At 46.6% G+C, this 27,767-nt stretch overlaps 1 protein-coding gene across 1 annotated transcript; it reads right to left on the bottom strand.

Moving 5' to 3' along the window:
• Positions 1–274: 274 nt before the first annotated feature.
• CTH (cystathionine gamma-lyase) lies at positions 275–25,455 on the bottom strand. The gene is made up of 12 exons (XM_055340247.1): positions 25,128–25,455; positions 20,225–20,306; positions 18,311–18,406; positions 16,051–16,160; positions 13,481–13,612; positions 9,541–9,598; positions 8,838–8,915; positions 7,379–7,531; positions 5,362–5,483; positions 4,274–4,326; positions 1,339–1,477; positions 275–853 (listed from the first exon to the last, which is right to left on the bottom strand). Exons 1-12 carry the CDS (start codon positions 25,293–25,295, stop codon positions 827–829), a joined length of 1,218 nt encoding a protein of 405 aa, XP_055196222.1. The 5' UTR covers positions 25,296–25,455; the 3' UTR covers positions 275–826.
• Between the last annotated feature and the right edge of the window lie 2,312 nt (positions 25,456–27,767).

Below are 27,767 nucleotides of genomic sequence, written 5' to 3'. Positions count from 1 at the left end.
AAGATGCTGTTTTAAGTATTTCTTCCTTTAGGCTCGCTAAGTTTACTATTACATATAATATACGCATCAAAAGCGGTACGTCTCTCTATAAAAGTGCCTTCTGACCTCCCATGTCAGACTCTATGATCTGCAAACACTAAGATTTGGACATGATACTTCTACAATTGAGTTTACAAAAATTATTGCAAGTGACCGTGATCTCCTAAGAGTTGAGGATTAAAAGGGCCCAAGAATACAAGTCAATGCCACATAATATAGGAATATCACAATGGGATGCATTTGGTAATTAGATTTATTTTGTTTTTAAATAGTAAGTACAACCTTGAATCAGCAGAATTTCACAGTAGGCTTTTCAAGTATTTGATTTTTTGGCTTATGATAATTAAGTGTAAACCACTGCTTTGAGTGCTGTCTTCAACAATAGCAAAAATCACTCTTGATTCAAGAACATTCATTTAATAATTTAAATTCTTCAGAAAAACCTAGAAAATGAATTGTCATTGTATTGTAAACATGATCGATATAAATCTTAAGCTATGAAAAGAAGATCACAACCCCGAAAAGCAGCACAAACCCCACCTCCTGCAGAGGCAAATGTTTACCAAAATTATCAAGAGGGTATTAACAGAATTGACCTGTCAATTACAATAAGGGAAAGAGGAAACCGCTCTTAACAAGGAGGATCCCCGGAAGGTTACAGCTCTGAAAAGTAATGAGGTGTCTCTAAATTTTCACTTGAAAATCCCGCAAAGGCTCATTAATGGTCCATTCGATTATCTAGAGTTGATCTTCTTGGGAGGCAACTTCTACTAGCAGTTCTGGAAGGCTAGTTACGACCTGCATTTGGAGGGTGCTGTATTAAAAGTGCACAAGAAAAATATGTTATTAAAAAATATATATGTTATTAGAACTGCAGGCAAAGACTTCACATCTTCTAAGGACTCTTCTCTCAATACCATCCCATTGTTTAAATCTGCACTTCAGCGGAGTTCCCTGCACACGTCTATACGCCGTCTATCACAGGAAACCTTCCGAATTCAGTGAGGCCACCCTCTGTATCAACAGTGACACCAGGGCGCCTGGGTGGCTCAGTCGGTTGAGCGTCTGACTCTTGACTTCAGCTCAGGTCATGATCTCAGGGTCATGGGATCAAGCCTCCCCCTCCCCCACTCCCAGCCAGGCTCTGCACTCAGCAGGAGTGGGCGTGAGATTCTCTCTCCCTCTCCCCCCACCCGCCCCCTGCGCTCTCTCTCTCAAATAAATAAATCTTTAAAAAATAAAACAGTGACCACTACCCCCCAAGATTAGGCTCACAAGCACCAGAATAGTTAAACTTACTGCTGCCTTCAAAGCTTGATCTAGATCTTCGAGCAGGTCCTTCTTGTCCTCTAAGCCCACAGAGAGTCGGATCAGCGTGTCACTAATGCCAAGGACATCCCTGTCGCTCTTAGGCACCGACGCATGGGTCATGATTGCCCTGAAAGAAAGAATGGGCACATTTTCGATCACTATATTGTATCTGTCTCATAAACTGCGATTACTGTCGATGGGCTTTTCTGTTCTAAATATCAAGCTCTTCCTATGCCTATAATGCTTCACAGGCCAAAAAATAAGGAATTGTAAAAAATCATCTTTTCCAGTCATTATCTTAAGTGAAAACTATGACCTTTTAGCCTTTCTACACTCCATCCACACACGGAAGGTGCCAATCAAGACTCCCAAGCAAGAGGGGAAAAGACAGCCTCCAGCTGCAGATTTTAGCATCTGCCTGAAAGAGGCCTTGGCCAGAGGTTCCATACCCCCGGCCCAAGCAGCTCGACTTACAAAAGGCCTATTGGACCAAGAACCAGCCAGGACTGATTCCCTCCTGACCCATGGATTAATCCAGAATGGCACCGTGTGAGGCAGCTTGGGGAAAGGCAATCCAGGGAGAACTCCGGTGGCAGCCAGGGAGCATTAGGAATTCCAGCACACGACCCATGGATGTAGAGGCCTGGAAGGGTTTTCGACCCTATCCAGCGGCTCATCGTTGTCACTAACACGGATAAAGCTAAAGCACCCACCACGGGTCAGGCACTACGGCAAGAACTGGGAAACCAAGAGAAGTGAGATATTCTTCTCTACCCCAGACAACAACGCAGAAGCCAAGGACTCTGACAATTTCAGAAACACAAGGGTCTACGCTACCAGCAACATCGAGGCCTAAGTGGCTTCGTCCGATCTCGCCTGAGATCCACGGATGGAAGATCTCGGACGTGGGCGACATAATCGCGTCTCCTCTTTCATCGCTCTACTGCGGCTGTACCTGCCAACATCCTCCTTAAATGCTCTGCCTTTTACTTCCTTGAGAGAGAGCGTACACCTAAAAACAACGTACGCCTCTGACACCACCAGCCCCGCGCACGAATCGGCCTCTCCACACGCTGGCTGTGCGGCCTTGTGAAAGGCACCTGTCCTCAGAATCAATTTCCTTATGCAAAATAACAATGACAATAATAGCTATCATTTATTACAGGCTCACCACGAGGCAGGGGCTCTGCTGGGTCATTTGTGTGCATTAATTCTTTTTTCTTTTTTTTTTAATGAATAAAAGGTGATAGAACTCCCATCCCCAAAGTTTATCGCAGTCATCAAAGGAAGGAACACATATAAAGCATCTGCAAGTACCCGGAGTGTACTAGATGCCTAATAAAAAATAATACTTCCTAATAATAATTAACATCTATTGGGCCCTTGGTATGAATCAAGGCATCGGCTTCGGGAATTTTTTTTTTCCCCATGTTCCCATAACAACCCTAAGAGCCGAGGACAGGGCCATCCACCTTTTACAACCAAGGAAACAGACTGGGAGGACACAGGTAACTTCTCGGAGATTGCACGGTTCATACGTGTTGTTAGGCTGGACCAACCCCGTGCACGCTGGCTCTGCTTCTCACCCTCACGGAATGAGGGTGACGGGGCGGACAAGCCCTGACCTAAATTCACTCGTCCACTGGCAGGCGTCGGGGTTATGGCCTCGCCGGTTGGTGCAGCTCAGGGCCCAGCCACTGCGAACCACATCCTTAACGGAATCATTTTTGAGACAGCTTTAAAGTAATGCACGTTTCAGGACTATGAAAAATTACCCAATTTCATATGCCGAGTGTGCCCTCTTGTGCATCCGGACTTATTAGCAGGCGTCTTCCTGAATGACTCACAAAAACCTATCTGGATTAGCCTCATTATTTGGGCATCATACCTTTTTTTTTTTTTTTTTTTAGACTTTATATGAAATTGCCCGACTCTTCACAGCTATTCCAGAAATGTTTATGAAAATTAAAACACAGACGCATACCAGGTGCACTCAGTACTCCTGAAAATTACTGGGTAATGATGTAATTACCACGGCAATATTCACATCACTCGGGCAGAGGTACATACAATAAAATCCGGGTACAGCTCAGGAATGCTCGGTGGGACAGGTAATCAGTCAAAGGTAATTTATAGTTTGATCATTAATCCCATTTTTATGGATGAAAAAAACTGAGGCTCAGAGGTGAGTAACTGGTGGAGCAGGTCCCAAATCCAGACCTAGGCTACTCCTCCCTCCCCTCATTGTTTCTACACAAAGCCTCAAGAACGAAGCCGCTGACACCTTCCTACGTGGCATCTGAGTCATCGGCAAAACGTTCTGAATCCCTGTTTCCTTGTCTACAGAATAAGCTGCTGGGACGTCTGATCTCAGGCTGCATCTTCTAATATCCTCTGGTGCTTGATAGAATCAGATGAATTGACTGGATTGGGAATGGCAGGTAGATTTTGGGTTTGTCTTGCAGATACACGAAGCCTTTCGAGGTTTCGGCCGCGATGCGGTCTGACCGTCGGGGGGACGGAGGCTATTTCATCGGACACGGTCCCCGCTTCCAAGGAGCCTGGACCTCAGCCCTTCTAATACAAAGTCCCCCAACCTCCCTTCCAGGGCGGGGGGTGGGGGATAGAACCAGCAGCCCCGGGTCACAGGTCAGAGATCCTAAAATATAACTCGGCTGGAGTCGCGTCCGCCTTCGGGCCGAAGGGAAAGAAGCACAAGTGGAGGCGACACAAGCGGCTCACTGGGTTTCATCAGGGTCTCCAAGCTGCTGGGTCAGAGGTTCATTCTGATTAGAGAGCGCGATGCTCTTCTTATTGTCAGATGACTTGAATTGCTCCTGATTTTTCCATATTCTTTTGTAAGCAATTGTAAAAGCTGACATCAGAGTTAAAACGCGGAGGAAAAACAAAAATATATACTCACGGCAGCTCAGCAAGACTTTCGTATCCTCCCAAGCTCTCAGCCAGAGTAAATAGCTACGGCAAAGAAAACATTCATTTGGATCTTTCACTACAACAAAAATATAAAACTAAATGGTTTTAATAAAATGGCCCTGGACAGAGAGGGTGGAGAAATGGTGCTGGATCATGAAAAAAAATACAAATTGGGAGAGAAAACCAGAGAGAAAAATGAACATCAAAATCACTGATGTCACCGCTTGGACATAGGGTGTGCAAACTTTTAAAACATCACAAGTTGAGGAAGGTGAATGTCTCACAGCTTCCTGATTTGTCCTTCTACTTGAGTAATAGCTAACGTGAGCCCTAAAACCTCAGAATCACTACATCTGAGACCTGGCTCTGCGGGGGCCCTTTGAATAAAGATCCCTACAGGTCTCCCAAGTCGCCTGTGCTTACTTGTTAAGACAGATCACGTGCTAAATTACTACGTCCAATTGAACTCCCTCCTGGGCACATACACACACCCGGGGGGGGGGGGGGAAGAAAAAAAAGAAAGAAAGAAGAAGGAGAAAAAGAAAAAACCCGGTTTTGTATTTAGTGTTATAGTGTCACAGAACTTTACAAATAATCCCCAACTACTGTCCCGGCTGTACTGAGTCCCATGCACCCCTCTTTCTGCTTTTCATGCCACTTTTCACAGCAGGGGACCCCGACTCATGTGGCAGCGGCCCAGTCGTGACACCTGCTGGACGCAGGGCCCAGGACCCAGGACGGCGAGCCCCCTGGGCCTGGTGCACGCAGGGGCCTGTCCCCGGCCCGGGCCCTCGGCCAACGTGAAAACCCCACGGAGCCCCCGTCCCTGGCCACGGCCCACGGGGCCCGGGCCCGGGCTGTGGCTCGCGGGAGCCTTTGTTCGGTGCACCGGCCACGGGTTACTCCGAAGGGTCACGGAGTATTTCATTCGGAAAAGGGGTTCGGTTTCTGACAATCTGGAAAGCCAGGGCCTCAGGGGAGGCCACGGCCACGGCCACGGGCCCGATGGCCTCGCAGCTGCCCCGCCGGTGCCAGAGGCCGGGGGCAGGCGGACAGGAGAGGCGGCTGAAGCTTTACCTTGAGGTGCTTGAGAAACGCCTCGGCGTGCACGAGTGTGCCCTTGATGTAGAAGGTGATCATGCCCGGGCAGCCGGTGCACTGCCGCTTCGCCAGCTCGTGCTGAGGATGCGAGGGCAGCCCTGCGGCCGGGACGCACAGCGAAGGTCTCGTTAGAGCCAAACAGGGAATTGGGGGAAACCTAACATTCACCGTGGGCCTAAGCCTAGGGAGGACGGCTCGGGGCCAGGCCGCCTCCGGTGCCCATCTGGGCCGACGCCTCCAGCGGCCCCCTGGCGCGTCCTCCACCTCCCCCGCTCCCCTGGCACCGGCGGCTCGCACCTTCCTCACCTGGACCCTGTACAAGCTGTGGTCTTAGCCTGGAACATTCGCCCCTCTGCTAAGCGCATCATCCTGTGATTTCTTGTTTAACATGGGTCTTCCCTACCAGACCCGCTCCGCGGGGACAGATCCGCTTCTCTTGTTAATAACTGGACCCCGGAGCCTAGTCCAGGGCTTGCTCCGTCATTGGCAATTGATAAACATTTGTTGAAAGAATCGGAATGTCGGGGGTCCCCGGGGGGCTCAGCGGTTTAGTGCCACGTTCAGCCCAGGGCCTGATCCTGGAGACCCGGGATCGAGTCCCACGTCAGGCTTCCTGCGTGGAGCCTGCTTCTCCCTCTGCCTGTGTCTCTGCCTCTCCTTCTTTCTCTCTCTCTCTGTCTCTCATGAATAAACAAAATCTTAAAAAAAAAAAAAAAGAATCGGAATGCCTGTCCACGCCCTTCCTTCTAACAGGTGCCCCCACTCTTCAAGACGCAGGCCGAAGCTTTTCTCCCTCCCTCCACTCAAAACACAGCCGCCAACAGCTCTCTCCCTGGGGGACACGGAGAGCGTCTCACCTCCTGCGTCTCACCTCCTGCGTAGTTCTGCCTTAGTTCATCTAAGTTCCTCGGGGGCAGGAAGCAAGCGTCACTCCCCTGTCCACCCAAGGCCATGATGCTAAAACATCAAAAGGATCCTAAGTGACCAATTACTTAAAGCCACCACAATTAAAAGGCCGGTAAAATAAATTCGAGGAGTGATAGATGCCCACTAAGGCCACGTGAGCTGGCAGTGGTGAAAAAAATTGAAAAGGAAGTTAAGACAGCTTCTGGGGAATTGTGGTGCGTAAGCAGCAAGTCTCAATTTGATGAGTATCCAGTCCCAACCTGAATCAGGTAAGAGGTAGAGCTCATGCCCAGTGGCAGACCCAAGGCCTGGGCGCAGACCAACTGGGAAGTACAAAATTGGAATCTTCCAATCTTCCAAGATTGGAAGTCGCAATCTTGGAATACTGAGCCGAGCCTCCAAGCTAAGGATCATCACTGGAACACCCAACGCCCACAACTTCGTAACATCCAAGCAGCCTCTAGACCTCAGGCAGCACCAGGACACGGGCCATGCCTATCTTCTCACCACCAGACCCAGCACCGAGCCTGACACACAGCTACCTCACAACAGGTGTCATGCACAGAATGCCTAGGGTGACCCACAGAATCCTAGTGTGAACACAGGTGCTTAGAAATCATATCAACACTGCAGCACATGGGCGGCTCGGTTGAGCACCTGACTCTTGATTTTGGTTCAGATCATTATATCAGGGTTTTGATTTTTTTTTAATATTTTATTTATTTATTCATGAGAGGCAGAGAGAGAGGCAGAGACACAGGCAGAGGGAGAAGCAGGCTCCATGCAGGGAGCCCGACGCGGGACTCGACCCCAGGTCTCCAGGATCACGCCCTGGGCCGAAGGCAGGTGTTATACCACTGAGCCACCCAGGGATCCCCTATCTCAGGGTTTTTAGACTGAGCTCGGTGTTGGCTCCACTCTTGCAGGGAGTCTGCTGAGGATTCTCTCCCCCACCCCTCCCTTTCTCTTCACCCCTCCCTCTACTTGCACACACCCTCTTTCAAACAAATAAATCTTAAAAGGAAAAGAAAAAAAATTAAAAGTAAAATAAATTAAAAAAAAAGAAAAGAAAATCATATTAACTTACCAGGATAGATGACCTTTTCTACCCGAGGATTAGATTCCAGAAACTGAGCAACTGCCATTCCGTTCTCGAAATGTTTCTCCATTCGGACGTGTAGAGTCTTTAGTCCTCGATTGCACAGGTAACAGTCCACAGGGGATGGGACTGCTCCAAGAGCTGCAAAATGAACATATGCTGGGGTAATCTGAAAGGTGGGGAGAGACCCAGAAGATGCTCTCACTCTCTTCTTTTTCAGTCTAGTGACTGCGAAGCGGGCTACCCAGGTCAACGTTGGCGTTTCCGGGGGGAAGTTAACATATCGAGTCAGAAGCGTAAGAACGAAGCATAAAGAATGCTCGAAGACCTGGGCTTCGGGACGAGAGCGGAAATGAATATCCTGCAGACAACACGAACTTCTCAAATACGAACATACACAATCCTCTCCATGATTTCCACTCAAGGACACCCTGCCCAGAGCTGAACCTTGTATTTCTTTGAACATGTAGAGGAAAACAGCCTCAGTTCCTGTCGTTACTGGTTCTACCAACATTCAACTTAGCTTTTTTTTTTTTTTTTTCAAAAGTGACTCTAATGAGGATCTTGTTCAGGTACCAAGAAAAGTTTGGAAAGACATGATTTTTGTCGATAAAAAAATGATGACCAAGAATCAGGTAACATGACAGGAATTCACTCTCTCTTCTGTCCCATAGAAACATCTTAATTTTCCTCCAGTGCAACTTAGCTTTTGTCTAAAGCAGCCTAGGAGTTACTCTGCCTCCCAGATACACATCTCACCTCAATGTTTTATAAATGAACTTCTCAAGCACTGAGTTTTGATTTTCTTCCTCCGGGCCTTTTTTTTCTTTTTTTCTTTTTTTTTTTTTTTTACTTTATTGCTTATTTCCTCTATTTATTTATTTATTTCATACTTATTTACTTTATTCTTACTTATGTGTGTGTCTTACCTGTCAAATCTCAATGGCTAATCTAAGTGTCTTCAAATAAACAATTACCCATACTTGAGATAACTAAATTATCTAAACAGGAAATGGTACTTAGACATCTGTTAAAAAATATAAGTTTATATATTAAGTGCTATTTAAGATTAACCATTTCAGATATAAAAGATACAGTGTAAGAAAGCCATCATTCCAAATGTGTTATCTAAAGAAAAAAAATCTAGTAAGTCTGAAAACTAAAAATTCAGTTGCGCTTTCCCCAATTATGGTCAAAATTAACATGATTTTGAAAAATAACAGAACTGATATCTTGAGTCATGTTGTAAAGCCTAGTTATGCTCTAACTATATTTCTATATTCCAATTTTTCTACTTTCCTTTAAAAACCAGAATCTTTCTCCTCTACTTCTCATTTCTTCCCAATTTAGCAGAATGCCATCACTTCACAACATTTAGTGGAACTACAAATATCAAATGTCGTCTCTCTAAGAGGATAAGGGTAAATGCAGGCTTTTTAATACTTACAATTTTGTAAGAAACGGAGCCTGTTATGGAGGCTCTCAGAATTAACAGATACTAAGCCCATCACGACATCACTGTGGCCTAAAGCAAAACAAAAACCTTTAAGTTAAAAACGATATACATTTATTCTTCATTCTAAAATTTAAAAAGGTGACTTTCATTTGAAAAAACTCTCTGGTAAAAGCCCTATAGAGTAAGTTTAAATAAATTGTATTCCATCTGAGGATGCCCGGGTGGCTCAGCTGGTGTTGGGACCTGGAATCAAGCCCCACAGCGGGCTCCCTGCTCAGGGAGACTCTGCTTCTCCCTCTGCCCCTCCCCCCAACTCATGCTCATTCTCTCTCTTTCAAAAATAAATAAACAATTTTTTTAAAAAAACCTGTATTCAATCTGACAGCACCAAAAGCCATATCTGTAACAATGAAAATAAAAATCACATAAAAATTGTTTCTTTTTAAGCTGTCAGTAGGATAAAACCGTAACGTCTTCAAGTAAATTTTAATCCTCTGTTCATGGTCATGGGCATAGCTTTGTCTGCTATAAATGAAATCCCATATTTTATCCGAAGTACAATTTTTTTACTTTCTACATGACTCATAACAAAAACCTGAATAATAGAAGGAAAAGGATCAACATATCACGCCTTTGGGTATTTTCATCTACCTATGGAAAGGAATACTCAAAGTGAAGACTACGTATGCCTTACCATTCATATATTTTGTCGCTGAATACATACAAATATCAGCTCCCAGCGCCAAAGGCCGCTAAAAGGAACAAAAGATTTTCATTTTTTAAATGGTAAATCTCTTTCAAAAATGCTTCATGACATGCCAATTTGCTATTGTAAATGTCATCCCTATTCTAACTTTTCAAAAGTACATGCATCTTAAAGTTCTCTCCCTTTCTCTCCCACCAAATAAAAATACAAAGTACTGGACCCAATATTCAATCCAAAAGCACAAATTTTCTGGAAATAGCAAGTGAACTCAGGTCAACAGGTCTCCTGAAATTGTTTCTTTAGAGCAGTTGCCGGCTGGTCCTAAGCTAAGTGTATCACTAAATTTTACAATGCAGAGATGCTGACATTTTATGACTCAGTAAACATATAAAGTAGTCGACGTAAACACTTAGCCATTGTTACATCAAGTGAGAAGAAAACTAATATGCTTAGATTTTGATCATTAAAACCTGATAATATATGCTGTGATCATTCACTTGATGTGCCATGATCTTAACTCTTAATTACTCTTTTTTTCTTAATTACTCTTTTATTATACTAGTTTTGCCAAGCGTAAAGTCACTTAGAAAGAAATTTGTTTTCCCTCCTCTGATTTTCCTGCAATTCAATCCCTTAGTCTTAAAATCTCTTTGTTTATAAGTGAGAATTAAAGTTATAATCAACTTATTCACTGAACAATATATTATCATCTTTCTATTTACATCTTTTTTTTAAAAAGTAAGCTCAATGCCCACCACAGGGTTTAAAATCACATTACTGAGATCAAGAGTCGCATGCTCTCCTGACAGCCAGCCAGGAGCCTATTTATATTTTCTTTTTTTTTTTTTTAATTTTTATTTATGATAGTCACACAGAGAGAGAGAGAGAGAGAGAGACAGGCAGAGGGAGAAGCAGGCTCCATGCACCGGGAGCCCGACGTGGGATTCGATCCCGGGTCTCCAGGATCGCGCCCTGGGCCAAAGGCAGGCGCCAAACCGCTGCGCCACCCAGGGATCCCTAATTATATTTTCTTTAAAAGAAAGTGTGTGTGTGTGTGTGTGTGTGTGTGTGTGTGTGTGAACCTCACCAGTTGTTTAGTCTTTGGAAGGTGTTGTTAGTATAAGGGCTATAGGGCTTTTCATTTGGGGTGTTTCAAAAATAGGATGTTTTAAGCCAGGTGTTACTCGAAGCACTCTCTACATAGGTGTTTGCACATCTCCAAAGTGATAGAGTCAAACTAGATGATGGTCTCTCCCAATAGTAACATTCTCTAAACTCTGTGGTCAAAAGAAAATGAAAAAATGAAGAAGAATAACTAACATCTGTTGACCTCATTATATGCCAAGAACCACATTAAGTACTTCACAAATCCCAGTGAAGCACTACATAAAATATTTTACCTGACTCAATAAAATGAGTACTTTAAGATTTTCATTGTACAGCTGGGGAAAAAAGACTAAGAAAAGCAAAAGAGGGGCACCTGGGGGGCTCAGTCGGTGAAGCATCTGACTTGACTTCAGCTCAGATCATGATCTCAGGGTGTGGAGTTCGAGCCCCTTGTTGGGCTCCACACTGGGTGTGGAGGGTGTGAAGCCTCCTTAAAATTCTCCCTCTCTTTCTCTTCTGTGCCCCCATTCCCAGCTTGTCCTCTCTAAAAAAGGCAGGAAAGGAGGGAGGGAAGGAGGGAGGGAGGAACAGATCATTCAGATTAAAAAGCTGGGAGAGCTAGCACTCATACCAAACTATATGAATCCAGAGGCTCTACTCTTGAACTCTGAAACTTTACGATGGCCTGCCCATTGTGCTTTTTGTGACATTTTCAGAAGATCCAGAAGACAAACGGCAGGGAAAAAAGAGAATGAATCCAGTTTTCGTGAAGGTAAGATAACGAGAGGACCTTTGTAGAAGATCTGCTCTATGGAATTATGACATGAGGCTGCTGAGGGACAACACGATTCTGATTAACTCAACTGGAATGACTCCAAATTGAAATGGAGCAAATTGCAGACCCTGGCATGAGGAAATGTGATGTGGGCTTCAGAAAGGTAGAAAAACTGGACCTATTTTAGTGACAGTAAAGGGGGGACAAAAGGGCCAGGCCTGATGAGTAATCTGGGCAGGCCCAGGCTAACATAATTCATGCAACCTCTTTGGGAATATACAGGACTCACTGTGACTCAGCTAGAGCAACCCTAGGCTGTGTTAACTAGCCTAGCGTAAGTGGTATACGGGGTAAGGAGTTGGGATAAAGAATCCAAGAGTGAAAATCACCTGGGACAAATAGATGAGGCCAGGAGAGCTTCACTTGGAAGTAGACTGTTTTACCTGATAGAAGAAGCAGCCAAAGCTGTATGGTGAGCCAAAGGCAGGTGGACCATGAAGCTACCCAAATGCAGTGTAGCCAGGAAATGTGTTTGAGGAAAACAAGATAAAACCTAGTAGTGCTTTCTCAATAAAATGGAAGGTGAAGAACAGGTTTATACAAACTCCCAAAGAATTGGCCAATTGCATGAAGGCAGCAGCCTGCGCCAACTTCGGGAACCCAGAACAAGGGGGGCTGGGGGGAGGGATATTAACAATTGAGCTATAAATATCTGCCTAATTTAAGAGTAGCAGAAAATGAGCTGGGCTTTCGGGAACTCGACAGAGTAAAGGTAAAGTACAGGAAGTGTAATAAGAATGATCATAAGGTACAGGCAGCAAGCAAAGAGCGAGAAGAAGGTACGCTCCCAATAAGGAAAGGAAACAGATTGGGCTACCTGGAGGGAAGAAAGAGAAAACATGTGGGAAAAGGGGCAGACAACTGGTCAGTTATAGAAAGATCCCTAGATGATCTACCCAAAGGAGCAAAACAGAAAAAAGTACCTGAGAAAATAGGAGAAAAAAGAAAAGGAATGGACCGTGAAAGGGGGGGTTTGAGATGGGAAGAGATGTATGTAAAGGGGTAGGCAGGAAAAGAGATGGTTTAGGGACACCTGCATGGCTCAGAGGTGGAGTGTCTGCCTTGGGCCCAGGGCGCGACCCAAGGGTCCTGGAATAGAGTCCCGCATCGGGCTCCCACAGGGAACCTGCTTCTCCCTCTGCCTGTGTCTCTGCCTCTCTCTCTCTGTGTCTCTCATGAATAAATAAATAAAATCTTAAAAAGAGTGAGAGATGGCTTAAAGGGAGCATTATAAAGGCCTTGGTACTTATAGCTACAGCGTGAAACAGGCAGTAGAAATTCCTAATACAAACGAGGTAAAGCTATAGGGAGCTGGCCATAGCCTGTGGGGCACTGAGGGAAGAGACACCAGAGAGGAGCAAAGTGAAGAAATAATATGTGTGATGTACACTGAGATGTCATGCAGTTTAGCTTCCATTTATTTGGAAGGTTAGCCAGGTTTAATGATATAATGTATATATTACATATATTATGTAATGCATTTAAATATATATTAAATTATACAGCTTAATTATATATTTTAATAACTTAATAATACATTAATATATTAAAAGTAAACATATATACGTTACATATGCAACATATATGTTTTTCAGTCACACCATATATATATAAAAAACATCATAATGGACTTATTACCAGCTCATAAACATTAAAGTCCCTATTATTTATAAAGCACTGACAGATAAAAATCACATAATAAGGCCAGCTCTTCAGAGAGTTCTCACATCCTAAGAGAACTTAAAAGCTTTAATTAAGACAACTTTTAAAACACACAAAGTCCCATATCAGATATGAACCTAGGGTTGGTTGAAAAGATAGTAGCTAATGGTAGAAAAGGTCCCATTTTAATTATTTGTCTCATCAGTAGCTATGATTAGATTCCATGAGTTTGATAATGATTTTAACATAAACAAGTCTTTGCTTTCCTAGTTCCAGGTGTCTATAGTCCTCTAATCATGCCAAAAAAAAATTATTTTCACTTACCTGGAAATATGCTGACATAAAAGTATTATCCACGACCAAAATGATGTCGCCACATTTATGAACGGTGTGTGCACAGGCTTCAATGTCAATCATCTTCAAGCTTGGGTTTGTGGGGGTTTCAATCCAAACAAGCTAAAGCAATTCAATAAATGATAATAGTTTATGAAAAATATACTGCACGGATATACGTGTCATCTATTGTAACCATGTGGCACACTGCCCTGGAGGAGCTTGGGTGATGAGGTTGCAAGGTTCGAATCTGAATCCTAGCCCCCATTAATTTCTGAGAGGCCACAGTTAAGTAACTACCCTCCAGATTCCTCGAATTGTACATCTGTACGGTAGGCCTGATGATATTTTATAGAGCTGTTATAAAGATCAAATGAGGTAATGTCACGTATAAGCAGAAAAGTGTTCAAGCTAATTCTCGTAAGGACGTTCCATTAAAAAGAGGATCAAGTTCAGAGACATAATTCAGCGTCTAAGAATTTTGTTCTCCAAAGTAAATAACATACAACACCGAGATTATAGCCTGGGAGTTTCATTAAAGAGAACTATGCCTATAATGCCAAACACACCCTAAATATTAACTTAAAAAGTGCCAGTTGTATTAGAAACTATAAAGTAAGCCCCCAGAACTTGAAGAGCGTGGGTTTTAAAGTGCAGGAGAGAAAATCTGGTCATAGCTCATTTAAGAAAGAGGCAGGGATCCCTGGGTGGCGCAGCGGTTTAGCGCCTGCCTTTGGCCCAGGGCACGATCCTGGAGACCCGGGATCGAATCCCACGTCGGGCTCCCGGTGCATGGAGCCTGCTTCTCCCTCTGCCTGTGTCTCTGCCTCTCTCTCTCATTCTGTGTGACTATCATAAATAAATAAAAATAATAATAAAAAAAAAAGAGGCACCAGCACATCCCAAAACCTAGTACAATTCAGACACATAGTAGATGCTTGACAGTAACTTTAAACACCAAAGAAAAGAGAATTCCTTTTGTTAAACAAGATGCCACTGTGTTGCATGGCATTACCCACAGCCTTCTTTGTAAAAGGGTTAATGATTCTTTGTTACTGTGTAAATGAACTATGTCTCTACAGTTTAAAATTCTTCCCATTCTTGGGGATCCCTGGGTGGCGCAGCGGTTTGGCGCCTGCCTTTGGCCCAGGGCGCGATCCTGGAGACCCAGGATCGAGTCCCACGTCGGGTTCCCTGCATGGAGCCTGCTTCTCCCTCTGCCTGTGTCTCTGCCTCTCTCTCTCTCTCTCTCTCTGACTATCATAAATTAAAAAAAAAAAAAAAAATTTTTTTTAAATTCTTCCCATTCTAGAGCTTTACTATAGAAAAGTTCAGGTAGTTAAAATAATGCGTGGTCTACAAGAACCGAATTATTTTAAAAAATCTATAAAGTTATTTCTGGGCAAGAACCTATTACTCCTGTTCATGATAAAAAATAATCACAATGAAAGGAATAAATACAAAGTCGATTTTACGGGGCCTTAAGAAAATCTACTTCATACAATGAGGCAGATATTTCAGGGGGGGGAAATGTATTAATTCGAGTCAGTAGAGAGCCACGACATAAAGTCCTGTTGACCAGGATTAACATACTCACAATTTGCTTTCCTCCCTTAGAAACACTCAGACCAGCTATTTTAATAAGTATCTTTCCTCCTAAGCAGGATAAAAAACAAGTTCCTTTGAAAGCAAACTTTAATCACTCAAAGCTCCCCCCTGTGTTAATCTTCAAAGTAATTACTTGGGTGGGAAAAGGTTTTCACTTTTTAGCGTTCACTGCGGCATAATCTTGAGTACAATTCAAACCGTTTAATCATTAACAGAAAGTTGGAAAAGGCTGACTTAGCAAAGACACTGGTCCTTCTTTTACCCATGCAGAATTTAAATGAGGCCCCAAGAAAGAATGTCACATATGCCATTCACCCGGCCACAAAACCCCTTCCGGTGGGGTACAAGCTTCCCGGGACGAGGCTAAAGATTGCTTGTGGCCCATTCTCTCCTTGCAACTGTTAGGTCGTTGAAGTATCGCTTAGAATTCTTAAGGAGCCAGGATGCTTAGGGTCCGGGGTCTTGGCAAGCTTCCTTTTCTGCAGCCCAGTCTCTGTGATGACTTGGGTTCCCAAGTCCAGCCTGGCACCGCAGCACAGCGCAGTCCGCTTCTGCCCACAGATCTTTTGGAAGTTCCTCTGTGCTGGGCCCTGTACTGAGCACTTCATCCGCCCTGCCTCATCGAATTTACACAACCACCGTCCTATAAAGCAGGCACGATTACCCCCATCTTGCAGATGAAGAAACTGAGACTTTGGTTGAATGATCTGCCCGTGAGAGCACACAGACTGTGACACAGAATTAGAACGTGGGTCCTGCTGTGGAACTCATGTGCCTGCCCATTAGACACTAATATCCTGGAGAAGCCAGGCCCATCTCCATATCGTTGGTGGCTTCCAATGGCTTCTAATAAAATTTGTTATTTAAACTGAAATTATGTCCTCCAGTAAACAAAATGATGAAAACAAAACGCCACCCAGAAAGCAGACAAAATTGAGAACTAACTGAGTTACCTTGGTTTCTGGTGTAATGGCTGCCTCTAGCAATTTGATTTTGGAGCAATCCACGAAAGTAATCTTTAATCCAAATTCACTCGCCACCTGCCTGAAGTACCTGTTTGTACCTGAGGCAGACAAAAAAATCAGGCAAAACAGAAAGGACACTGTACTGAGAAATGTCCATTCTTTATAGGTACAAATGCTTTATAAATATAAAGAAGTGTCAATCGCGAATAAAAATACAACTGACAGCAATTCAGTTAGATCATTTGGCTATCTGGTATAATAAAGAATATAAGGCTTGGATTTTAAACTACAAGTTAAAGAGTCCAATAAAACACACTTGATATCCATACCAAATGGCATGAAGCAAAAAAGTTTCTGAAAACACACAACTTCTACTCTTCAGACATTGAGCGGCATGCTCCTTGAAACATCAACAGGTTTTTTAGCAATTTCTTCCTAATACTCAAATTTAAAATAAATGAACCAATATCAATAAAATGTTCAAAATAAATTTTCAGGAGCGCCTGGGTTAAGCGTCTGCCTTTGGCTCAGGTCGTGATCCCAGGGTCCTGGGATCAGTCCCTGCTCAGCAGGGAGCCTGCTTCTCCCTCTGCCTCCCCCTGCTTCTGTGCTCTCTCTCTCTCTCTGTCAAATAAATAAATAAAATCTTTTTAAATAAATAAACTTTCAGTCTGATTATACTTTGATGATAATAGAACAAAACTGGTTATTATTCTTTAGCTTTTCTCAATCTTTTTGTTATGTGGTTTCTAAATGCTTTTTTAGATAAATGAGGCAATATAAATCAAACAACTACAGTTTCATGGTGAAAGGAGATAAATTATTCAACTTAGAATAATTCGTCTTACAAACACTGTTCTGGATTTGATTTTTATTTTTACGTAGGCAAATTTAAAGGAAAATTTGTTGTTATTGATAGCCAACCAAAAAGAAAGGAAAAGAGGAAAAGTATTTTATGATCAAAGATATACTGAACTTTTGATGCTATATAGACTGACCCTACATAATGTGATTGAAAAAGAATGTAAGGAATTGTTAAAAATCAATAGCAATTTTCAAGATTCAGTACCTATGTGTGCCACGAGGTTTTTTTTTTTATATATATAATACACTATAAAAGTAACCAAAGGTGTGCTCTTTCTACCATTTCTATTTAACAATCAGGGAACAACGATAAATACAAAGCACCGCAAATTTCTAAGAGGGTTAAAATGATTGCTAAGAGTAAGTCTCTTAGTTCAAGGAACTTACATATTTGACTTCTTACTAATAGGAGACAGATAAAATGATAATATTCTAGAAACCACGTTTTAATTATTTGGGAGCATCTGGAATCCATATCCCTATCTTTACAAAAATTTTTGCTATTGTTTTGGGCATAGAATCAAGTCTTGCTTGAAGGTAAGGGCAACCTGTCTCACCACTTTAAATAACTTCCATTTAAATTGTTCACTTTAAATAACTTGCACTAAAAGCGTTTAGAATGAAAGTTCTTACATTTGAACCCATGACAGACTGCAAAGGGTAAGACCCTTGACCCTAAAATTAAAATGAGAAATATTGACTGTAGTCTTAAGTACACTTTTCCACTTTTCCAGGGAAAGGGTCCGTACTTCAAACAGGTTTTCAAAAGGTTCCCTAAAACCGCAAGCGTAAGTGTGCAGGGAGGCTAGAGAAGTGGGAAGAGGTAAGCTGTGAGAGTGACCTGGGCTATGCTTCATCTTCACTGTAGATAAACATTTTAAATAACACTAGAACACTCTTTAAACACCATCTTCTCTGAAGCAGAAGGTATCTGAAAGTTGATCACAACTAACATCCTCATTTCAGCAGCAGTTAAAAAAAAAAAGTTAATAAACAAGTGTCAGAGCATAGACTCTAAATGTTTACACTCTTCCTTTACCAGGTCTGGGCCAACACTGAGGTGTCCATCACACCTTTAAAAGATAATAAATGGGGACGCCTGGGTGGCGTAGGGGTTGAGCGTCTGCCCTTGGATCAGGTCGTGACCCCGGGGTCCCGGGATCGAGTCCCACCTCGCGCTCCCTGCATGGAGCCTGCTTCTCCCTCTGCCTGCGTCTCTGCCTTTCTCTCTGTCTCTCATGGATAAAAAATTAAAATCTTTAAAATAATTTTTAAAGATAATAAATGATCCATAATCCTGGTAACACTATTAATATATTTCAGGACCCACTTTATTGTCTTTAAGATCCCAGCTGACGCAACCTGAATGAGACAGGTCACCTACCTCCGTACACATCATCCATACAAATAATTTGGTCTCCTGCTTTCAAGAGATGGGTAATAGTCACAGTGGCAGCTAAGCCTGAAGCAAAGGCCAAACCTAAAATGAAAGCCAAGGGAAGGGTAAACCAATTAGTCAAACCTCTGGGCTGAAAAACACCGACAGTATTTCCCTGCATTAGCTTGTGCTCTCGCCTCTGCTGGCAGTTCAGGACAGCCAGCACCACTGAGTCACGAGGGGTCCCCTGATGAATTACAGGAGCCCAACTCCCCTTTAATTTTAATACCTTGAAATTAAAATATCTTTAAGAGAAAAAAACACCTAATTCTGCTTTGGTGGTAACATTTCTCTAAAACACTTCAAAGAAATAATTCTTTACAAAATTCTGAGATGAAAGGCCAACTGCCAATTCAATTACAGCTTAAAATCAACAAACTGAAGAAAAAAACATCAAACTTCAGCAACAGAGCCAAGGTCAGAGTCACTCACTGACCACACGGCTATCCAAAACCCAAAATCAGGCCTGAGAGGTGTCTGCGGAATTGAAAAACTGGTTTGTTTGGGTTTTTTAAAATTATTTTTAAGTGTAAATCTCTTTTAAACAGATATGATCCCGAAACCTCATAGATAACAAAAACAATTAAAACAATTAATAAAAAATTAAAAATCAAAAAAAAAAAGAACACGCCTGGCACTGCGTACATTAAATACCGTGGAAGGAAATATCCTGACAAAATATCAACACATCCCCTTCATGATAAAAATCGCCTGCAACTGGTAGAAGGGAGAGTCCAATTAACTTGAAAAATGTGACTCTTAATCTTCTCAGTGAAGTCTAGGTTGGGGTCAACTCTGTGGCTAAGCTGCCACCTCAGTCAAAGCCCCCGGGTGTCCTGGACCTGGTGGGAAAACCCACCGGCCTGTCATCCCTGTGAGCCCTGGGAGCCCATCGCCTGGAGCCCCGTCAGCCCTGGGAGCCCCGGCAGCCCATGAGCCCCGTCAGCCCTGGGAGCCCTGTCAGCCCTGACAGCCCCGTCAACCCTAGGAGCCCCATCAGCCCTATGAGCCCCGTCAGCCCTGGGAGCCCCATCAGCCCTGAGAGCCCAGTCAACCCTAGGAGCCCCGTCAGCCCTATGAGCCCTGTCAGCCCTGGGAGCCCTGTCAGCCCTGGGAGCCCCGTCAGCCCTGGGAACCCCGAGAGCCCTGCCAGCCCCGTCAGCCCTGGGAGCCCCATCAGCCCTGGGAGCGTGCACCTCACGCACCTGCGGGCGACCACTACATCAGCGAGGCTCAGTCTTCAGAAAGAACTCCCCTCATCCAAAAGAAAAGAAAAACCTCCCCCAAACCCCCAACCCCCCACAGGCATTTCCAACCCCTACACTCAACGCTGTGAGAAAACTCCTAAAACTCATTTTCTCTTCCCCATTCCGTCTTTGTTTATATCATTTATATAAAAAATACGAAGATGACTTAATAGTCATCCACTCCCTTCATGAGAAGATTCAAGGGGCTAACCCCTACTGCCCCTAATCCCTGGGGGCCCCTCCTCAGGGCAGCAGGTAAATGCAGCCCGGGTTGTGCTGTGCTCAGAGGTAGTGTCACAAAACTCTGTTAATATTTACTCGTTTACACGGACACGTGCAGGCAAAGCGTGCATTTACGGGAGTAGCAAACGGCAAAGTCTTGCCATTTTTGCCTCTACTCCTACGTATTTTTGCCCAACAATCACACGCACGCATATGACGCCTGTCCTCCACGCCCTTGGGCCAAAGTCTTCAACATCTTCGTAAAATAAAAAAATCTGATCTGACTAATCCTTATCTGTTTCCGACTCTAAGTTCTGTGCCTCCGTGATTTTGCTGATAGGCGGAAGAGTGGGGTCTAGACCCCACGAACCCTGAAGTGGAAACCACTTACTGTACTTGGCCCCATCTAGGGCCGCCACGGCTTTTTCCAAGCAGTTCCTGGTGGGGTTTCCAGAACGGCTGTATTCAAAGCCCTGAAGAAAAGGAGATAGAGTTCATCTTAAGAGATTCAAGTTTCCGTATCAGAGTCCTAACATAGACCCCTCCACAACTACGGGTTCCTCCTACCATCGTGATTTCCCACTAGTTAGTTGTGACACGTCTTGCCATTAAATAGGAGCTGCACAGTCCTGTGGCTGCAGCGGTGGGAGAAGGCCCCGAAGCCCACCAGCCTGGATTAGAAGGCTAGAGCTCCACCTACGAGCTGAATGCCTGATACGTAAGCTACTGGACGTTCCCTGACGTTGATCTCGGTACCTGAAGATGGGAATAAAATACAAAAAACTAATCCTGTAAAATTGTTGTTGTGATGATAAAATCATGTTATGTGTAATAAGTTCTCTGCGTGGTGCCCGGCACATGCTAACTACTAGAGAAACGGCTGTTTGCATTATTAGCATTATTATTCCTCATTAACCTGGGGACACCAGGAAAAGGGAATTACCAGAGCCAACAGAGTAAACTTACGTCTGACCCAGATTTCATTTCCCAAGACCTAAGTGGTTCGAGTCCTGTTTATTATCCTACAAGAAACTACCAACAGGTCCTACAAATGCTCCAAGTTCAGATCTTGGCTCGACGAAAGTGACTCAAAAATACAGGGTAATTCTTGGCACCGTGGCTACGTACAGTATTTTTTTTTTTAATTTGCTCTTTTTACATTTACCATACTAGGGATATTCATCCAGTCATTTTATTTAATATCTTGGTCTGTTTTTTAGGAAAACGAAGCCAAAGGCCTAAGGAGCGTCAGAACCAGTATCCAAACCTAGGATCTAAACATTGACTGAAAATGCTACAATTTTCTCTCAGTGCCTCATATAGCACACAACAAAACACAACAACCACTTTTTACAGACTGTTTAGGATTTGGGAGCTCCCAGTACTAGTAATGGGTGTATATACACATTATAGATATAGGTACACACACATACATTTTAAGTTTTGGTTGTTTGTTTCGTTGTTTTTGACAAACTGAGTAGACCTATTTAGCAGGGTTTCGGGATATCCTCATCCCTCCCTACCATCACCTCCATGATGTGATCCCCAGGCAGAAAAAAAATCTGTGCGGATTCATGTGGCTGCTGCCGCAGAAAGGCACCCCTGTTGCCATGAGGATTTACTGCAGAGATGGAACTTTCGGAGGTAGATGGAGAGGCGAATCCCAGTGGCAAATCCCGACCCTCACACCCATTCGATGGCTTTCCAATGGACTAGGAGAAACAGGTGCTTCTCATTCAGCTCCTCAGATTCTCTTTAGGGCTCTTCATGGAGTTTTTAAAGGTATTAAGAGGTGTTTGGTGTTTGTAGACTTCATCGCCTATGTTGGCTATCTGAAAATATCTAATTATTAATTTCTGGTTAAATGGTTAACTTTTGTAGCAAGACCTAATAAAACCTGGACAGTCACACATTCACAGAGCCTACAGCAGCAACAGACTGCAAACTTGGAAAACAGGCTGCGTCCCCGTTTTGGTTCCAAAATAAAGTAGCTGGACGTAACCTAAACCAACTGTAAAGGGATCCCTGGGTGGCGCAGCGGTTTGGCGCCTGCCTTTGGCCCAGGGCGCGATCCTGGAGACCCGGGATCGAATCCCACATCGGGCTCCCGGTGCATGGAGCCTGCTTCTCCCTCTGCCTGTGTCTCTGCCTCTCTCTCTCTCTGTGTGTGTGACTATCATAAATAAATAAATAAATAAATAATAAATAAATAAATAAATAAAATAAACCACCTGTAAAAATGCCCTTAGAACTCTACCTCACCAAACAAGGGGCTAAGTTTAAAAGAATTTTCCTAAACTCACATAGCATGACACGCTAAAGAGGTTTTTGAAGTGTAATCCAAGCTTTGGACTTAAAAAGTTTATTGAACTAATTTCCTTAAAAGCTCAGCAACTTTTAATACTCCAGGATCTCGTCAGTATTACCGAAAGGGATTAATAGGTACTGCTCTTTCAAAACCTTACAACTCATTTATCTATAGCTCTGGGTCAGTTCCTTGTAAAAAAAACAAAAAAAACAAAAAAAAAAAACAAAAAACAGTGTCCTGTCCTTGCCTTCTGACCTGGCTACGTGAGGATCGAATGGAAAAGGTGTAAATGTGAACACCGTGAAATCCCAAACTACTGAGCAATTATAATGCACCATAAAGTCTAACATAAATATCAACAATTTATGCGGTAGGTGCTATGATTAACTGCATTTACTCAGGATTAACCCGAGGCTTGGAGAGGCTGAGCAACCTGCCCAAGGTCGCCCGGATCAGAAGAGGTGGGGTCGGTGCTCAATCCTAGCCCTCCGGTGACTTATGCTGTGAATCACTAAACCATACTGCTCAAATGATGCAATGGGTCAGATTATTAGCAGAATTACTGGAGCACAGCAGGGTGTAGCCTAATGCCTCCGCGTAGCTTCTAGAGCAGGGCTGCAATCCCAGCGACACCAGTTACTAGCCATGCGGCCTCAGTTAAGCTACTTAATATTCCCAAATCTGTTTATTTAATGGGAAAAATGAGAACCCATCGAGACGAGGGTTGTCGTGAGGCTCGTCCCCGACCATACCTGTAACACACCTGACACATGACACGCAGGTCTGTATCTAGCCTTTAGCAGCTACTCAATCGCTATTAACATCGAGCACAGCCACTGAGCATGATCTTGATCCCAGGTCAGTTATCAGATCCTGAGGGTTGTGTTGTTTTGTTTTGTTTTTTAAAAAATGTATGTATTTATTCATGAGACCCACACAGAGGAGAGAGAGGCAGAGCCACAGGCAGAGGGAGAAGCAGGCTCTATGTAGGGAGCCTGAGGCGGGACTCGATCCTGTGACCTTGGGGTCGTGACTTGAGCTGAAGGCAGAGGCTCCACCGCTGAGCCCCCCAGGTGCCCCCTGAGGGTTTTTTGGGTCTTTTTTTTTTTTAGTTGACTCCCTACCCCGGCTTTATGATTTTTGCTGCTAAAGGTAATTCAACAGTTATGACCCTCAGTTTTGAACTGCCCATTTGCCAAAATTACACGAATTTCAGTTCAAATCTGTACAGTGGGACGCACTGTTCCTTCCAGTCCTGCTTGTTCCAAGATTGTGATCAGCGGGCCGCGAAGGCGGAGGGTCAGCGCCAGGAAGGTCCGCAGGGCAGTGCCCCCTCCCGTGCACACTGCCTTGCACACGGCCATGCGGACGCCTCGCACTCCTCCTCGCACGCCGCTGTGCACACGGCCATGCACACCTCCTCGCACACCTCCTCGCACGCCGCCTGGCACACCTCCTCGCACACCACCTCGCACACCTCCTCGCACACCTCGCACGCCGCCTCGCACACCTCCTCGCACGCCACCTCGCACGCCGCCTGGCACACCTCCTCGCACACCACCTCGCACGCCACCTCGCACACCTCGCACGCCGCCTGGCACACCTCCTCGCACGCCACCTCGCACACCTCGCATGCCACCTCGCACGCCACCTCGCATGCCACCTCGCATGCCACCTCGCACGCCACCTCGCACACCACCTCGCACGCCGCCTGGCACACCTCCTCGCACACCTCGCACGCCGCCTCGCACACCTCGCACGCCGCCTGGCACACCGCCTGGCACACCTCCTCGCACACCTCCTCGCACGCCACCTCGCACACCACCTCGCACGCCGCCTCGCACACCTCGCACGCCGCCTCGCACACCTCGCACGCCGCCTCGCACACCTCGCACGCCGCCTGGCACACCGCCTGGCACACCTCCTCGCACACCTCCTCGCACGCCACCTCGCACACCTCCTCGCACACCTCGCACACCTCCTCGCACACCTCCTCGCACACCTCGCACGCCTCCTCGCACGCCACCTCGCACGCCTCCTCGCACACCTCCTCGCACACCACCTCGCACACCTCCTCGCACACCTCCTCGCACACCTCCTCGCACACCTCCTCGCACGCCTCCTCGCACACCTCCTCGCACACCTCCTCGCACGCCTCCTCGCACACCTCCTCGCACACCTCGCACGCCACCTCGCACACCTCGCACGCCGCCTGGCACACCGCCTGGCACACCTCCTCGCACACCTCCTCGCACACCTCCTCGCACACCACCTCGCACACCTCCTCGCACACCTCCTCGCACACCTCCTCGCACGCCTCCTCGCACACCTCCTCGCACACCTCCTCGCACACCTCGCACGCCTCCTCGCACACCTCCTCGCACACCTCGCACGCCACCTCGCACACCTCGCACGCCGCCTGGCACACCGCCTGGCACACCTCCTCGCACACCTCCTCGCACACCTCCTCGCACACCACCTCGCACACCTCCTCGCACACCACCTCGCACACCTCCTCGCACGCCTCCTCGCACACCTCCTCGCACACCTCCTCGCACACCTCGCACGCCGCCTGGCACACCTCCTCGCACACCTCCTCGCACGCCTCCTCGCACACCTCCTCGCACACCTCGCACGCTCCTCGCACACCTCCTCGCACACCTCCTCGCACACCTCGCACGCCGCCTGGCACACCTCCTCGCACACCTCCTCGCACACCACCTCGCACACCTCCTCGCACACCTCGCACGCCACCTCGCACACCTCGCACGCCGCCTGGCACACCGCCTGGCACACCTCCTCGCACACCTCCTCGCACACCTCCTCGCACACCTCCTCGCACACCTCCTCGCACACCACCTCGCACACCTCCTCGCACACCACCTCGCACACCTCCTCGCACACCTCCTTGCACTCACTCCGCTACGCACACCGCCGGCGCCCCCGCCCCCGGGTACCCCCCTCCCGCCGTCCGGGCCCCGCTCACCGCGTGCTGGCCGGGGGCCCCCTGCTTGAACGTGGTGGACAGGGAGATGGGCGGCACCACGGCCCGGGAGCTCCACTGCTCGGGCTCCTGGCCCACATGGATCGCCTGCGTGGCGAAGTGCGGGAAGCGGGGCTGGAAGCCGTCCGGGGCGGCGTCGGGCTCCTGCATGCCGGGCCGCGGAGGGGACCGAGCGCGGGGGCAGGTGCGGCCGGAACCGCGGCGACTGGGCCGGAGACGCGGGGAGCGGGAGCGGGAGCGGGAGCGGGAGCGGGAGCAGGAGCAGGAGCCCGCGGGGCCGCCGACCGCCAGGCTCGCAGGCCGCACTCCGCGCGCTGGACCTCCGCGGCCGCCGGGGCGGGGCGCTCGCGGGGGCGGGGCCAGCGGGAGCCAATGAGCGACGGCCGCGGCGCCACGCGCGTTCCTAATTGGCCGCAGGCGAAGGCGTTGCCCGGAGCGCCGCGGGCCCGCCCCTTCCCGGGGCGCAGAGGGCAGTCCACGCGGTGCGGGTCCCCCGGGGCAAGGTTCCTGGGGGGGAGGGGGCGGCTGGGGAGCCTGGGGGAGCCTGGAGGAGTTGGGGTGCTGGGGAGGCTGGGGTCCTGGGGTGCTGAGGGGCCTGGGGGAACTGAGGGCCCTAGAGGAGCTGGGGGGGCTGGGGGAGCCTGGAGGGCTTGGGGGGGCTGGGGAGGCTGGGGGTCTGGGAGAGCTAAGGGACTTCGGGGGACTGAGGGGCTTAGGGGGCCTGGAGGACTGGGGGGGTCCGGGAGGGCCTGGGTGTCTGGAGGGCTGGGGGGTCAAGAGGGTTGAGGGGCCTGGGGGATCCTGGAGGGCGGGGGGCCTGGGGAAGGCCGCTTCGTAGGCTCCAGGCCCCCCTCCCCCGCCCCCCGCAGGCAGAAGCTTCGCCCGGACTCGGAGGAAGGCAGGCTGGGTGGTGACACCAGTAACCTGCGAACAGGCCGCACAAACAGCCTGGAGGGAGTGCAGCCCGCGTCCCTGACCCCACCCCCACCCCACCCACCTCCTTTGCCCCGAGGGCGGTGCTAACCCGCGCCGGCGACCCAGGGCTCGACCTGCCGGATCTGCAGCTCGGACGCTCCGCAGCTGCGGCACCTGCCTTTCCAGGGACACTGAACCCGGTGCTGCCCCGGCACTTGCGAGGGGGGAAACGGGAGGGAGGTCATGTTCCTTAAGCAACGGCAAAGCTGCTGCGGTCGGGATCTCCCCTCGGAACCCTGGCAGCTTAAGAGCATTCAAATTTGAGCTTTTTTCAAGCATCGTTGAAGTACCCCGGGAAGCTCCCCCTGATGAAAAGACTGTGGCTTCAAAACAAAACAAACAGAACCCACCTTATTGGAGCCTCGGGTCTTTACACAAAACGCCTTCTTTGTTGCACAATTGACAGCAACAGTTTTGCAGAAGGGAAGCAGTGGGTGTGAGGATTTACCGCTCACCTGCGCCCAGAGCCCTACTCCTCAAGGGTCGCTCCCTTAAAACAAACAACAAAAATCTCCTTGTCCCCTAAACAATACAGATGTGACCTACTTAGTGCTGTGCCTATTTTCTAGGACAGTATATAAGTTAGGGATATTTCTGTTCCTGCAAAGTATTAGCTAAAGATCTGGAACTGTTGAACCAATTAAGAAAGCAGAGAATACGGAATAAACAGTTCCTAAAATGTTAAGGACTGTGGCAATTTGCCTTGCAAATTAGCTTCAGGGACACTTAGCCGTGAAGCTGCTGGAAGGGCAGTGCCTAAGGGCCTGTGAGCTTCTAGACGGCTCGCAAAACTTGTATGCCTGGGGGAAGAAATGGATAGACTCCGAAACACTGATAGATACTGATATATGTTTAATTAATATTTTTTGTTTAAAATATAACGTGTCAATTGCAAGTCCTCTCCAGGCAGATGTAACTGTACAGAGGCATGTTTTTATGTAAAATGTCTAGGGACCCAGGAGCGTCTAAAACGTCCTTATTAGGGGCGCCTGGGTGACTCAGCGGTGGAGCATCTGCCTTAGGCCCAGGGCGTGATCCTGGGGTCCTGGATTGAGTCCCCCCTCAGGCTCCCTGCAGGGAGCCTGCTTCTCCCTCTGCCTGTGTCTCTGCCTCTCTGTGTGTGTGTCTCTCATGAATAGATAAATAAAATCTTAAAAATAAAATAAAACAGTCCTTATTAGTTTACCTCCTAATATTGGTGAGCAAAACCTGGGTTGTATAAATATGAATATTTTATTTAGTGTTACTGCAATAAAGGATTCTTTAAAAGTTAGCACCAATATAAAATGCTCTAAATGATGCCCTTTTTTACTCTTATAAATTGAGGAGAGTTTATTAGATGGCAGCTTAGTATTATGTATTGAGGATTCTTACGACTCGGCAATTTCATGTTCGCGTGTATTCCTACGTGTGTGCAAAGATGAGCCAGGATGTTCTTTATACGTATTTTTGCCATTTTTAATATCAAAAGTATGGAAAACAGCTTAACTATCCAACCATAGGAGAGCGGTCAGTGAGCTATGGTATAGTTCTGTGATAGCCACCGAGTGGCAGCAAAGTAGGAGACTGATGCCAACTGGCGTGTCCTGAGCTCTAATTTCTGACACAATAGAACAAGTTGCAAAGCAAAGTATATGTTATGCTTCC

The sequence above is a fragment of the Nyctereutes procyonoides genome, unplaced genomic scaffold (genome assembly GCF_905146905.1).
Source record: "Nyctereutes procyonoides isolate TBG_1078 unplaced genomic scaffold, NYPRO_anot_genome, whole genome shotgun sequence".
Taxonomy (NCBI): Eukaryota; Metazoa; Chordata; class Mammalia; order Carnivora; family Canidae; genus Nyctereutes; species Nyctereutes procyonoides.
Note: the sequence above shows the minus strand (reverse complement) of the source record. Positions and strands in the feature narration are given on the sequence as shown.

What these genes read in the sequence shown, in the direction of transcription:
- CTH (XM_055340247.1), bottom strand. Translation starts at nt 25,295, where the DNA reads ATGCAGGAGCCCGACGCCGCCCCGGACGGCTTCCAGCCCCGCTTCCCG. An exon ending in AGCGACAAAATATATGAATG is followed by an intron (nt 8,916 to 9,540) that starts GTAAGGCATACG and finishes GTTTTGCTTTAG; the next exon opens with GCCACAGTGATGTCGTGATG. An exon ending in ATCAAGCTTTGAAGGCAGCA is followed by an intron (nt 854 to 1,338) that starts GTAAGTTTAACT and finishes CTTTTAATACAG; the next exon opens with CACCCTCCAAATGCAGGTCG.